Genomic DNA, 16,279 nt, shown 5'->3' on the forward strand with positions numbered 1-16,279 from the left:
TTTTACTTTAATCCACATCAGACTAATTAATCTCTGTTGCACTTATTAGGAATAATGGCAATTAAAAACAGAGGGAAATCGGAGCATTACATTAATTGCTTGTGTGAAACTTTCTTTTCATCTAACTTCAACTGCTTTCTAATGGCTGCAGGAGACACTCCAGAGGTCATTGACCTGCCACTCCGACAGTGTCCTCTGACTATGTTTTGTTTAATCAAATAACGTTTTTTACTTTGTTTTATACATTTATAGGCCTTCCTAAAGAACACTAACTAACACTAACACTCAGTGGAAAGTGGTTCTTGTACATTCATTTTTAGGTTTATTGATAGATTTCCACATGGAACTATATATCTAATGCCAGTTTATATATATTATATATATTTATATTTCAGCAAATAAATAATAAAAAAATTATTTACAGATATCTACTGACGATGTTGGAATTTTCAATTGAACCACTTACCGACATGGTTCATAGTAGGAGACATACAACAGTAGGAAGAATTGTGCATTTTATTAATCCTCCCAAGTACGCTCCAGTTAATCTTTAAATATCACAAGTTTAAAATATTTATCCTTGAAAATGATAATGCATGCCTACATATCAGAGCCCAAATACAGATGCCTCTACATTATGTCCCCCTTTCACTCTTTTCATCACATATTTAGGAAAGGAAAACAAAATTCAACCTGTGCCAACATCGTCAAACTTAGGTCAAAAATGCTTCTCTGATGTTGTTTCATGCAACACACATAAAGGGACATTTGGCTTTGCCAAATCATTGGTGAGGAATAAACAAAAGAGATACAGTAAAAAAAAAGTCAAAGTATTTCAGATAAGAGGATTCCATATGACACATAGAAGAACCAGAGCAGTCATATGAACACATTGCAAATAATTACAATCAAGTATAGTTTACAACAAGTATATTTTATGTCATAATAAGTCACTAATATATTTTCCGGCATTATTTCATGCTCTTGAATTTGTTAACATAATAGCAGTATATCAAATAAAAAAGAATATAAGAAAAACATATTATGAATTAATATGATTGATACATAATATTAAACTTTAAGCTTTGAAAGGCTTATAAATCAGACACAAGCATTCCCATTTCCTTTACTGTAGCCCTCTTTTTGTTCCACCAAAGACACACACACATACGCACACAATCGATACCGTTGAACATTATAACTCTCCAATGATAGCTTTTGGAAAAAAATTTTTTTGTTAAGGGCTTATTTTTACTCTTTTGACCAATGCCAGGGCTCTGGTTCTGATCTCTTTTGTTTTTAAAGAATATACAACAGAATTTATGCAGGGTGGGATGCAAGAGGCCAGCGACAGACTCAACACGCGCTGGTCCGGGTCAATGGATCGCACATAAAGACCAATTATGAAAATTATGATTATAGGAGTGAAAAATACAGCAACAAGGACTAGGTGTTCAATGCAAGTAGCGAGAGCTTTCATCCTAGTATTTAGTGATTTCATCCTGAACACGGTGACCAGAATGATGAAATAAGACAGGAGGATGAAAGTCAAAGGGCCCATCAGATTCACCATGCTTGAAGTTGAAGCGATTGACCACTGTAGTGTGTAATCATTACAGGCGAGTCTAAAAACAGGTGCATAGTCACAGAAGTAGCTAAACACTCTGACAGAATTGCAAAAAGAAAGCCGAGTCATGATTGCCGTGCTGTATGCAACTCTTCCCAGACTGTAAACCCAAGTAACGCTGATAAGACAAGACATGATCGGCAGTGTGTTGAATACGTTCTGACGCAAAGGGAAACATATTGCAATCAACCTGTCATAGGCAAGTATAGCAAGGGAATACGACTCCAAAGATATAAAAGCGTAGTAAACATACATTTGTAACAAACAGAGGTTGAATGGAACAAAGTTGTCCTTAAACAGAAATGTCTTTATCATGCTTGGAATAGTGCTTGTGTTTAAGATAATATCAATTACTGCCAGGTTGACAACTGCCATGAATTTTGGAGTGTGTAAGCAATGGTTACAGGCAATTATGTAGATCAATAAAATATTGAACACTAGTGTAACCACATAGACAAATGCTAGAAAGATAATGTAGACACTGATGTTGGGAAATGTCTCAAATGCGATGATATAAAAGCCTGGAGGATGAATGATGAGAGAGTCGTTTAAAACAGGAGACATAGTTGAACTCGGCAGGTTACAGACTGCTGCTGGTCCGCGTTACACTGTATATCAAAGCTCTGTGGGCTAAAAAAGATTAAGCAAATACATTTATTACTTAGCTTTCCTATCACATACTTCAAATGAACACATGTACACCATGACCAGTCTTGAAGTGAATAGAAACACACAACAGAATACAACACAGTGCACTTTTTACTCACCTTCTCTGTTGATGTCCGTTATACACAATGAGGCTCCATGTGTCTGCGTGTCTGACCTGTGGACAGTGGAAATTATATCATCTTCATTGATCTCTAGTGATGACATGAACTCTGCTCATTAAAGCAATATGTATAAACAATAACATAATTAGTAGGACCCTTTAGTTGCAATTAAAGTTGAATCTGTGAAGACTACTGCATTGTTTCATAACTTATCTTGCAGAGAAAAAAACACCTCATTATTGTTTTGTGGCTCTCATTAATCTTTTTCTAAAGGGAAGGAAAGAATGCAGGTTATAAATAATGTCACTTAAGAATAACACTGAAACCCAAACAGAAAAATTTGGAAGTGTTATTTACTCTTTTTGATTCTCTTTACAATATTACTTATTCAAACAAGCCTTTATTTATTCGGACAACATTATGATTCTAATCTTTTTAGGATACTGTCAATAGATTAGGGAGATCTGGGATTATCTGATTTCATGTGATTGTGAATTGTATAAACCAGTGATACCAACTCTGTAAACAGTCTAAATATGGCTATATTTTAGCGAGGGGAAAAACTGTCATGACCATATTCACAGCAGTCCTTTGACCTGTCATCACAATATCTCTTAATGTCATGGGGATCTATTGGTACACATGTACCTCCACTTAATAGACATGCTTATCGCAGTTCAGGGAAAAAACATTCAGTATTAGAATTGCGTAAATTGGGGATTTCTCTAAATCTGAGACAATTGTGAATCCGATTAGCTCAATTGTTTTCACGTGCGGTGGTGTTCCGAAATAAGCCGCACCATTGTGTGGAGACCATCTTTTTGAATCTTGACCTCCCTGTCAAATTTGAGTTTTTCTGGTATCTAGGATAATCACAGCCTCATAAAGCTTTACAACAGCAAACTTGAGACCTACTGTAGGGCATTCAGAGGATGTTTGGCTTTTCTACTCATATTGACGATATGGTGGCAGTTTTCAGAATAGTTCTCGCCAACCACAAAAACAATACATTTTAGCAGAAGTCAAACGTTTTTATTACCAGATCATGAATGTTTCTACTGAGTTGCTTGAGGTCCTGAATGCACTACAGTTGCATTTTCGAGGGATTTGTTTTGTCATTTTATCAATTCTTGAGTGATTGGTTAAACTTAACCCCAAAACATTTCCTTCTTGACCACGGTGTAAATGGTAGAATCTGAATAAAATCTTTTTGACTTAAAGGGAATGAAAAACAATGTCCAAAGCATCCTCCTCTCTGTTATCATCAAACAGCACATAATGACTCCAGACAAAAGGGCTTTCTGTTGCAAATTACACCTTAGAGTCTTTCTAATGAACCCAGTTTGAGATTTCATCATCGGAGAAAGCAATTTAATGGCCCTTCTGATAACAAACAAAACTGTTTACTGTTCAAACCTTTGCCTAATTATTCTCACCTGCATCTATTAGCAGGTCTTGCGGTCTCATACTTGGAGGTAAATAGGTGGAACATGTTGGCCCCTGTGCACTGTGCTTTCTCCCAAAGAGTACCTTTTCTGAAATAACAAGTTAAGTTTGTTAGGCTAAAAAGTAGAACTTCCTTTGATTTGGAAGAGGATAAATACAATACTAATTGACCGACTGTCTTACTAAATTGAGTGTTTAGTAATGGGGAAACTATAAACAAATTCAGTATTCTTTTACAAAAACTGTCACACTTCGTATAAACTTGGCGTGAATGCATTGACTTGGAAACAAAGTGTAACATTGACAATAAATAGCATTTCCTGAGGGGGCTTTTATCACCAAACAGGACACAGTTACCCCAGACAAAAGGATTTTCTCCTGCCACACTGACTCCTAGGAACTATGCTAATGAGCCCTATTTGTGATGACATTACCAAAGGAGGCTAGCTAATGACCCTGCGTGCAACAAACAAACCTTTTACTGTTGAGGCTTAAGCCTAATTAATCTCCTCTGCTTCCATTAGAAGGTTTTGCTCTCTTGCAATTAAAACTTGAATGTTATGGGAATGGGTATACACTGATATGAGTCATTAGTGTTCTTGAAAATCTCAAGTACAAAGCCCTTAACAATCTAATGCTCACGTACCTCTTCTCTAAAGGGCTGTATGAAATAGGCCTGCAACTCAGCCCCCTTACACCAATGAAGCCCTTTTTGTAGTGTAAACTTTAGATTGTGTGAAGTTACTAGCCGACACAATAACGATTTACTGCAAAGATATCGAAGCTTAATATATTGGAGATTGGCCTGAAGCAACAAGACATCGAAAATGTAATTGTGCAGCAGCAGAAAATTAAAAATGCCTCACAAAAAAACAGAAGAAATTAAAGATTTCTATTAAGGATGTTATAAGTAACCACCACCAATGAATGAATGCACTATCCAATGTTGAATTTATAAAGCAAAGTATACATAGCCTATGTCCTTAAAACACAGCTAGTGGCCCACTGTCACAAAATAAATACTATTAGAAACACTACAATTTAATAACAATGCTTAAGAAACTGTATCTATTGTGGATAAGAGACAAATGGCTGGTGATTTGCTCAATAGGGTCAGGGAGAGGCCGCCAGTGTGTACAACTGAAACATTATCAATAAATTATCTTTACACTTCTAAAGAAAAGTTGGGAAGTCCAACAGTGTAACAAATCCTTGAAAAGTATTTTCTCAAGTTCATCACAAAGGTCTAACAATTACATTTTAGACAGACTTATAAAAGTTGGCTGATTCAGTGTCTAGGCATTATGATGACTTTGAAAATAGGACAAGTTAGTGATAAAGCCCAGCCAAGAACCAAGCATGATCCATGAGGACAGAGCAGATAAGAGCTGACCTCAGTGTTATTGTGCAGCGCAATAAAAACTGTGCAAAGATTAACTATCAGAGGCAAAGTCAGAAAACACAATCAAAAGTCATACATTTAAGGAGAGGCTGTTTACTCGGTGCTAAAAGTAAATTGTCACCAAAATGTGTGTCATTTATCTAAATTGGTCAAATGATCAGTAAGTACCATGATGAATCATTTCAGAACTATTGAAAAAGGATTGCTTGGATGCAATGTTTCTACTACTTCCTGTGTACATACAATGAGTGTATGTACACATTATTTTCTTTAATTGTTTACAGTCGGCTCTTACTTTAAACATTTATGTTATGAGGGTTTAAAGAAGGGTCATTATTCGATCGTTTGTCTATATTGAAGTATCAGGTTTTCCTCAAGATGTAACTTTAAAGTTTTTTGCATTACCACTTTCCTTCCGTTGTAATTACTGAGGGGAGAGATTAATTAGACAACAGTGGTTCAACAGTAGAGTGTTTGTTTACAGACAATGTCATTAAGCATGGTTCCCCAGTGCTGCCTCACAACTGGGACTCATTAGAAAGACTCTTCAGAGGCTTGATCCTTCTGTCTTGGGTCATCATGTCCTCTTTGATAATAAAATGAAGATGTAATAAAGTCCAAGGGGAATCTCATGAAAGTGTCACACTGCCAGACAAGACTAAAAATAACCACATCTAAGAAAAAGGCAATAAATGATGATGTCATTATATTTTGGGGAACTGTATTCCATGTCCAAGTTCAAGTTCTAACTCAGACCTTGGCTAAATGAATGCAATTAACCCGTGACATACGCTGTCATGGTGATATACAGCAGGAAGTTATGAGCTTCTCCTGGCCTTTGATTTATGTAGGTTATTTGGATTAAATGGAAGCCTTGAATACAGAATCCTGAAAAAGGGAAGGCCGAGAAACCTTTGAATGTATTTCCTCAAAGAGAAGAGACCCAGCAGCTGATTCAAAGTTTCAGGAACACGGATGGAGACTTTTGTGAAACAGTTAGACATGGGCTGATAGGAGGGGTTTCAAAAAGAACATGTATTCATTGTCAAAATGTGTTTTTACCATAACTCACTCCTTTTGGGTGTTGTACCTTTACGTATTTGAACAATTTGCAGTAACAGTGATTTACGGCTGAACATAACCTTCCGGATCAACATTTCTTGAACCCTGTCGTTGAATTATGATTATTTTCACTCCAAGCTATGGATATCACATTGGCGCTTCTTTTCTGATTTAATTGCCTGCATGAACTTGACTTGCAAAATAAAAAATTCTATAAAGAAAGTATAAAATTACATTTTTATATTAACTTTCACTGGAGACAGTCAGTCTGGGGACAGATGCTCTCAGCAGCGTCAGCTCCACCTCACTCTTCATCTGCCAATCTACTCCTACTCCCCTTGAAAGCAACTCCTGCATCTTGCAATTCTACCTCCATGTTTTTTATAGTGACAGGATAGCTAATCTTTGCCTGATAAAACACTGCTGTTCTTGGCCTAAATATATATTGTGAATTCAGTGTCTATTTAGACTGTATTCATTTTATTACATTGATACCTCAACCCTGTAATTCCAACTTCTCTAACAGCAATAGCAGACATGTTAAGCAAAGTAAGCCGAACTCTAATAATTGACTGGTGCATGTAAACATATGCTTTTTGCCTGAAGTGTCTTGCCAAAATCACATTCCAGTTAATCTGTCCAGCTGCAGTATAGCCATATGGCCACATGAGGGTAGTAGTTTGCGGATTTTCATAGTCAAAGAAAAAGTTAGTGTGCACCGAAAGGCATGTTGGACAAAGTAACCAAAAGCTCACTGACCTTAATGGTATATCAGTTTAGCATTAGGATGTTATCAGAGATATTATGAGAGTTTGTTAAACACATGTTACTTAATGGGACTTTATTTGTGAATACTGATAAAATACAAAATGTATAAAGTTAAGGGTACACTTAAAGTAACTGTAATGTGGTGTTGATGCATGTTTAAATTCAGGATGTAGTTAGTTGGATTGGAGTTGTGCACTGAGAGGAAAGAGCTCTTTGAATGCTCCAAAAGTGACAGACAGGTTGTCAGAGCAGATGCTGTTCTCTCTGAGGTAACGGACCAATGTTATGATCGCTCAGACGATCAGACACTTCTCTCCAGCGAAGGACAGCATGAAATATTCAAAATGCTGAGACAGCAATTTATTTTCACAGCCATTTCAATGAGAAACAGCCCATCAGATATACTCTCAGTGTGCTGGCAGCTAATTAGCAGAGCTACAGCAGTGGCGTTATTGATGAGGAGGAGATTAAATGAACACTAAATAGTTAGTGTTTAGGCTGAATTATTGTCATAAAGAACTGAAATGCTTTGTTCTTCTAGAACCACGTTACTGATTTTGTTCTACTTTATCAAGTATAATAGAGAAAATGACTTACAATCTAAGTAGGAAATGTAGAGCAGTTTGTCTTATATGGACCTACAGTAGTGTGTAAATCTAATAGAAAACAAGCATTTGAATGCAGTGAGTACTTACTGTTAACTTCAGATAAATAGCAGCCAAAACAGACAAACAGTTATACTTTTGGCTAGAGATTTAACATCTGCATGTCATTTTTTCTCGTATCTTCAACACAGAATTCAAGATATCATTTAACTGAGGCAAAGAACGTGTGGGTTTATCTGTTATTAAAATGTGCTGTCGGGCATGGCATAATAAATCTACAACTTTTACATTTAAGTATTCATTTAAACATTGATGGATTGATTGCTGGTTATATTTCCTACTTGTCCTTGAGAGGACAGGCCATCCATTACAATCTTAATGACTTCCTCTGGATTCAATATTTAGTGGACAAAAACTTTGTTTGAAGATGTTGTATTAAAAGGCAGAGCCATAAGGGCGTCAGACAGTTTGTCTCTGATCTTTTGTCGCAAAGCACCAATGATTGACCTTTATGTGATTTCTTAGTTCTCTGTATGATAACGGCCATGGTGCCTGGATTATATATTTTGCCTAAGCGTCACAGTTCCATTAATTCCCATAACCTGGGATGTGAGGGGTATTTGTGATGCATGTTAACCGAATGATCTAATCCAAACGCACCTGTGCCCTCGCTGCAACGTAACTTGATTGAAATTAGCGTGTGAAATCTAAGGGAATTCATATTTGTCCTTCAGTGAGGGATTAAGGTCAGAGCTCTCTCTCTGTATCTCTCTCGTGGAATCATTCCATATATTGACTGCTTAGACATTGACAGGAAAGTCAAAGGTTTAATTAGTGTATAGATCTGAGGCACCTGTACAGCTTGTTAGAACAGATCCAGTACTGCTGGTCAGAGGCTGATCGACCAGCTAACTGTGTTTATCCACAGTACAGGATGAATAAAGTAATAAACCAGCCTGCACTGGAGTCGACCTCTTTAGACCCTGATGTGGTCCTGATCAAAGAGCACATGACCTTTGAGCTTAAAGGCCAGACAGAGTTCACCCCTTTGGTTCCCATGGTTAGTTATTGCACTGCAGAGTAGACAGAAAATGAAGTATTGACTGGAGGAGTGCAGGCGAAAAATTGGATTGATGCATTATTTAATAAGTATCTTTCTTATCCTAACTTTAATCATACAATGCTGAACTTCTTACTTTTCTTATCTTACTGTGTGTGTATTTTAGAAGCATAAGCCAACACAATATTATGATGACATGCCAAAAGTATACCTTTCCCAGAGGGTGCATTTATTATCAGCGAGGTCACAGTGACCCCAGACAAATGATTCCTGCCTCTGTGACTCCTGGGAGTCACTCTAATGAGCCCCAATTATGATGGCATTACCACTGAATGCAGGGTAATGACCTTCCCTGTAACAAACAAACAAACAAACTAAATGTTAACTGTTCAAGTTAAAGCTTAATTAATCTCATAAGAGCATGTAGGGAATCCCAGGCCTGCATTCTGACAATTCAAAATGAAAGGGAATTTGTGGGGGTGCAAACTAATAATGAGCCTTTAACAGACTTTAATTAAAAATGCATTCAAAGTAAACATTTTAGTGACACTTATTCATTGATGTTTTTGTTTAAAAACACGTTGTTGACTTGCTCTTGGGGGAGTCCCTGTCCCCATCTTAAATTCAATCCTCTCAAATCTAATGTCTGATCTCAAGGGATTTTTTGTAAATTCAAGCCTTCAAGGGCTGAGGGAGGAAGTGAGCAATGGCAGACTATAGAGGAGCATATTTACCCAGAATGCATTGTAATCTTTTATTACATCATCTGTGCTATGTGAAACATGTACAAATAAACATGGGGCTGGCTAATGTTTTGAAATGTCTCAATACCGGTAGCTATACAATATCTGTATTTATTTGATACCTCACATCGAGCATTTATTTGTATTATTCAATGCCAACTTTCAATTAACCATCAACAATCAACAATGTTTAGACACCAACGTAAAAGGTGGCAAATGTTCCCTTTAATACAAATCTATCTGGATCAGAATCAGACTTGTTTGAATGATATGCTGATTTTAGAAAAATACTGGCCAATATTTTTCGATATATATATACAGTATATAACAAATTCTAATATCAGTTTGTACACCCAGGGCAGAGGAGAAGTAAAAAATACTGTTTAATAATTTAGATTTTGCACCACAAAGTTTCTTCCATTGATCGCCTTTTTTATTATTAACAGCTGCTGTCCTGTTCTGTATGTAAACATTAGTACTGCATTTAAAAATGCAATGCATTTGTAGTCGATGGGAACGTGTGTGAAAAATGTGTCTTTTGAATTGGAGTAAAAAGTTAACCTTTCAGATGCAGGAGGAATTTCTGGCCACTGGTTTTGCGTGGGACAGAGATTGGATAAAAAGAGAAATATAAAATCCCATTGCTCTGAGGTCACTTTGCCCAATGCAAACATTAGCACACAGTTCCCTCTCATTGGACTGTTCTCATCTCATAAAGTTTTACCAATAAAATAATTATTTAAAACATGAACCCTCTTCTACTCTTTAACGTCATCGACAATTTAACCTCAGTAGAATCTAACACGACAGATTTGACTGTCAAACACGTCTCGTTCTAGTCTCCTGCGGTAACAAACCCCTTCATGTATCTTCACAAGGCAGCAGAGGCACATCCAGCAATCAATAACCAGTAATCAGCAGCCTGTGAACTGGCAGACTTCTCTCCATAAGTCACAACCTTTACTTTCAGCTTGATGCATACTATTCAATCAGTGGTTGATGGGCTATGAGACATCAGAGTGAGTGTTACAGAGGAGATATAGAGGTCTTTTAAAAAGATGCTGGAAGTTCAGAAACTCAGATATGATTGCGTCCGCTGATAGCAGCAGCGGTTTATAGTTGATTTTCACATTCATTTTAGACGTGTCCCATCGTTTGCAGTTGAGCTTTTGCCTCCCAGACATTCATATAAGAAAGGAGAGGATGAGTCATAGCTTTACATAAGTCAAGGACATTCAGTGCCTGGACTAAAGAACTCTAATGAATCTTTTCTCTACTTCCCTGTCCTTTATCTGTCTTTTTTCTTTCTTCATTTTTACTGTGCTCAGCTTAAACCCTGTCCACGCATCCTTTACAAAGTCACTCAACTGGATAAAGTCATTTACCTGGATGAAGGGGAGCGAGAGTGGGAAATAGACAGTACAGGGGGTGGGCCGTGTAAGGCAGAAAGGAAGTCTTTGGGAAGCATGGTATTTGTAAGGAGAATGTGGTAAAATAGAGGAGAACATAAATACAGCAATAAGAGGTCAAATATACAGTATGGAGAATGCCTGAATACGTTGAACATGCAAATTAAGTTTACTGTATTCCCGCTAACTCTTTATTTGTGTTCAAGAATCCATTAAAAATGGAAAAAAGCTGATGATTGAGGAGGAAAATACAACATATCAACCAAAGAGAGAACATGTCAGCAAAGGCAGGATGAAGATACCATTAGATATTAGTTATTTTATTAAACATATGGCACAACATTGCTCAAGAGATGATGAAAAGTAAGATGGTGACAGACATTATGCCTGCTAAATATCAGCATGACGGCATTTTCACTGTGAGCATGCTGATGTTGACATTTAGCTCTGAGCTCTGTGTCCTATAAAACTGTGTAGGTGTAGACTGGGTACCTATGACATGCATACAGTACACACACACACACACACACACACACACACACACACACACACACACACACACACACACACACACACACACACACACACACACACACACAACACACACACGCATATGAACACACACACAGCATATCATTGTCATGAGTGTAATTTATTTGATGTTTGGCTGTTTTGTTCCTTTATGATGGATGTATTGTTGCTACTGTAAAGAGCCTTGTTGAAAATGTATCTCAATCATTATGCACATGAAAGTGTATGATGTCAACATGAGTCAATTCCACATGCTTTAATCTTTGAACAATGCTTTCCTAACAATGAAGCTTGTCTCTTCTTTCTCCATATACAACATGACATGCCCAGGACACTGCCATATCACCTGACATGTACTGTAAGTCACAATGTCTCACATCTGAGTGACATCATTATGTAAAGGCAGCTCCTACACTGCTGACCTTGTGAAATTGGAAGAGAACATTATCTATCTTTCTAGTCGCCCGTGTTTCAGAAGTATCTAATAAATAATGACAAGACAAATGTTTTAAATCTGCAGCAATTATCACTTATTTACATTTGTTAGGGAAAGCAGCTGAAATCACATTGATTCCTGATAGTTTTGCTGGTTGCTCATTTTGATACAGACCTTTTTTTTCAAGCGTTCTTTGCCCTCTGCCACTGATATGAGGTTAAATAGGAAAAAATGCAAACTATAACCTGTTCATGAAACAAATGATGAAATGATCAAAATCCCTGATGGTTTCACAAAAACATCTGTGTTGCTTTTTACCTTCATCTGTTCTTTGCCTGACATGGTTTTCACATGACTTGAATTGATATCCTCACACACACATTCCTATCCCCTGCTGTTGTGCATATTTTCCTGTATGACCCATGGTTCAGAAATCCCTGTGATTGTAGTACAGAATGCAGACCTTGAGTTAGGACGCTTGATAAGCTCCGGGCTGCAGAGAGACACTGACTTCAGGGGTCGATCGTGATTTCCCAAGGTTTATTCGTCACAGCTGGGCTGATTTGATTAACACTGCCATGCCATTCTGTCAGGCTATATCTCCCCGCGCAGACCTCTGCCAGCCCTGCACTCTTTGATGCTTTAAAAAATAAAACAGATGTGGAAGTCCAGACCTTTTTTGGAGAGCCTCGAGGGGCTGACAATGTGACATCTTACTGTAGTTCAGTGACACTTACTCAAATGTTCACATGGAGCAGGTGCACTCATTCACGCCTACATGGAGCTAATTCGTTTTTTTATAATATGTTTTTGATTAAATACAAATAGGGAAACACTTCCTTCGTTTATTATCTGGCACAGTGCTGCATGAAGTCAACGTTTCCTGACAGTGATGATAAAATGTTGTGACGTAAAGAGCACTGCTAACTCACCATTTGTATTTGACCTTTTATTAATGTTTTGTTTGGTTTTCTATGCCTACAACAATCACATGCATGGTTAGACTCTGTCTCTTTAACTCTAGCATCGCCTGCTTGCGGGAACATGGCATTTACCAGCTTCCTTGCCTCATTTTACCTGCCCCAGTCTCTCTCAGCACTTTGCAATATGCACTCTTGGTACATTAGAAACAACCTTGTTCTCTCTGAGGTGTCCTGAATGTAGGCCATTACTTTGCAACAATTTGCAAGGGCTACAGTTTTCAGTAATTAAATTGATTCGTTCCAGCATTAATAGTAACTGAAATTATATATATTTACTCTACTGTATATTTGTCACTTGGTTAATAAGATACATAATACTAAATTGGATAAGCTGCTTTAGATTGGGCAAGTTAACACAATCCTTTCAAGATACAATAACAGTGCTTGGAAGTTGTAAGTATTCAATTGTGTAAGATGAACGCATAGTCTCTTTACAGTCATTTATCTGTGTTTGGCTCTGTGCATATCCCACTGTGAGAGGAATATGCATGCAGTTCATTGGCCAGCTGCTGAGAATTATGAAAGTGATTGTAAAAACTATTGATTTTGACCGTGAGAGGGCACTGCCAGGGAATCTCCCCAGTCTTTTTGATATGTTTCTGATGGTTAAACAGCCACATTGGCCAGTCTCGGGTCTGAGTCCTGCTCGTACCGGTAGTGGTAGACCTCCATCTGGTCCCTGCACGCATCTCTGATGTTGTTGAGCCACATTTTGATGCCTCCCCGGTTTAGATAGAGCACCATGAGAAACACCACCCCGATCAGAGCCAACACCAAACCGAGAAACACGTAAGAAACCGCCTCCAGGTTCTCGTTCATACAATCCACGTCCTCCTCCCTGAGCTTCTCCACAGGGACCCCCCTCCTGGACTCCGGCTCGCTGCACACGAGCCGCCCTGCATCCGGGCACTGGGAAGAGTTCTTCAACCAGTAGTAAAATGCCTCCAGCTCACAGTTGCACCGAAATGGGTTTAAAGATAAGTAGAAGCGAATTCGCCTTTGCTGGTACAACGTGGTTACATTGTCCCCTCCTATGCTCTCTATTGAGTTGTTTATGAGCACTAAAGCGTGGAGATTATGCATATCTAACCGAATCTGGGGAATATGCTTTAGCATGTTTCCCGCCAACTCCAGTCGGTGGAGGTTGGGTAAACTTTGTGTGCTGAGTGCATTTGAGAGCTGCTCCGTGGCTGGAGGTAAAAGCGAGTGATTTAGGTAAAGAGAGCGCAGCTCCAGTAACCCGTGAAAAGCCCGTGCTGAAATAAACTCCAGCGAGTTGTGGCTAAGATCCAGCAAATGCAATCGAGGAAGTCCCAGGAATGCGTAATGTTCAATAACCCGTATCCCGTTATAGGAGAGCGAGAGTGTCGTCAACTCCGTCTCCGTCCCGTTGCTCATGAACGCACCACGCTGCAAAGTTGAAATGTTTCTCCCTTTGAGTATCAAGGTGGACGTCCACTCCGGTATATCTCCTGGTACCTCGGTGTCCTTCCCGTCACGGCAGGTCACTGTCCCGGAGTCTCTGGCACAGATGCAGTCCTCTGGGCAAGCGACATCCGTCCTGACAGTGGAAAACAACAAACACGCCAGCGCTGCGTAATACAAACACTGATTCCAAATGAGAAAAAAACACTTTGAATTGTCGGCTCTGTGAAATATCCACATCTTCTTCCGAACCGAATTTTAGTCTCAAAGCAGGTCTGAGTCTGTGTGTCTCGCAGAGAAGGTGAACGACTTGTATCTTTTCTCAGGCATGTAAAGTCGAATCAGTCCGGCTTCGGTCACTTTGGACCAGCAGAGTAGAACAAAACACGCTCTTTCTACTGTCACCTCGGTGATGTGGGTCTCTGTCCGGAGAAACTATGACTTTTCTTTAGGATTCTCGGTACGGTGGACAGGCAAATGTGGCTACGTGGAAAGCTGCTGATTCGCGCTCCCTTGGTGGTATTTTTGACGCCTGTCACAGAAAGAGAGAGAGAGAAATAGAGAGAGAGAGAAAGGAGAGGGGAGAGAGATATGCAAGCACTCCGGAGTCACTCATCCTCATATTATACTTATTAATTTGAAAAAAGCAAGGGAACATTAAATATAGACATATACTATGCTTTTAAGGCATTGTGAGTTAAATAATTGACATGTCCACGTGATGTTGCTGGAACAGTGATTTATTTTCCTAATTTTCCAATTAAAAAAACAAATCCTAATCCCCCCAGTTGGAACGATAACATTAGCTAGTTTATCAAAACTTAGATGGTTGCCAGATAATTGAACTCCAGAAGAGTTTGCCATTTCCTTTCCTCATCACGTTTCCATCATTTATGGTCCTAATTTATGGCATCTTATGTTTGTTGCAAATCAGGGCAGTGCAGCGGTGCCTGGAGGCCTTTGTAGTTCTTTCTAATTGATCCCTTTTTCAAACAAAGTAAACAGTTTTTCTGGGAATTGGTAACGCTCTCGCTCTCTACAGCTTAGAGATGGCAAACAAATCAATAAGCTTGAATACATTAGCTGCATCCAACTGAGATTTGCATGTGGTGCAGGATTGACATAGGTCTGTCATGTTGTCTCTCATGAAGAAACAGAAAACAAGAAGTTTAAATTCAAGCCTGCAATGAGGATGTAGTCAGTTATACCCTTTTTAAGCACACCGGTGGCTGGAAGCTTTGATATGAGGGCATCAGACCACAATGCATCACTAAAATGCAATATTCCCTTTATCTACAGTCATGTGTCTTATCCCCCTCCAGCATAATTAAGGACATATAAGCCAGAAAAAGGGGAATGTTTTTTTTAGGATTTAAGTGGTCAGCAAGAAATAAAGAGGGATAGAAAGAAAGTGTTATCATAAGACAAAGAGAATTAATAAAACAATTCTGTACCAGGTCAACTGATGCAATAACTTAAAGGACAATAAGGGCCTAATCTAAAATCATCTTGTGGCAGGGGCCATCTTAAAATAAGATTTGGACAGATGACATGCAAACAAATACTAAGAACCAACAAGACAAAGTGACAATCCAAAGGGAAATGACAATAACACACACACACACACACACACACAAACACACACACACACACACACACACACACACACACACACACACACACACACACACACACACACACACACACACACACACACACACACACACACACACACACACACACACACACACACACACACACACACACACACACACACACACACACACACACACACACACACACACACACACACACACTAACTGAGGGAGTGGTTTGAGTGTGTCCATCTTTGAATATGCTCACGAGCTTCTAATGACAGCTTTACAGAAAACGACATAACATTAAAACATGTATCTTCAAAGGAAGCAATGAATTAAAAAGCCTACAAATAGAAAAGTGAAAAGAAAGAAAAATGCAAAGCGGAATGCACTTCTTTTGACCAACAATGAATA

General features: G+C 38.5%; 2 protein-coding genes across 2 annotated transcripts; both read right to left on the reverse strand.

Annotated features, from left to right (window-relative positions):
• Positions 1 to 1,237: 1,237 nt before the first annotated feature.
• Positions 1,238 to 2,191, reverse strand: LOC307018459 (olfactory receptor 2AT4-like; the record flags this gene model as incomplete). The annotated part of the gene is made up of 1 exon (XM_079648694.1): positions 1,238 to 2,191. The coding sequence occupies one exon, from the start codon at positions 2,189 to 2,191 to the stop codon at positions 1,238 to 1,240; it is 954 nt and encodes a 317-aa protein (XP_079504820.1).
• Positions 2,192 to 2,197: 6 nt separating this feature from the next.
• Positions 2,198 to 14,759, reverse strand: tpbgl (trophoblast glycoprotein like). Its single transcript, XM_079652213.1, has 3 exons — positions 13,495 to 14,759; positions 2,395 to 2,450; positions 2,198 to 2,257 (listed from the first exon to the last, which is right to left on the reverse strand). Exons 1-3 carry the CDS (start codon positions 14,505 to 14,507, stop codon positions 2,208 to 2,210), a joined length of 1,119 nt encoding a protein of 372 aa, XP_079508339.1. The 5' UTR covers positions 14,508 to 14,759; the 3' UTR covers positions 2,198 to 2,207.
• Between the last annotated feature and the right edge of the window lie 1,520 nt (positions 14,760 to 16,279).

The sequence above is a fragment of the Notothenia rossii genome (genome assembly GCF_949606895.1).
Source record: "Notothenia rossii genome assembly, chromosome: 9".
Taxonomy (NCBI): Eukaryota; Metazoa; Chordata; class Actinopteri; order Perciformes; family Nototheniidae; genus Notothenia; species Notothenia rossii.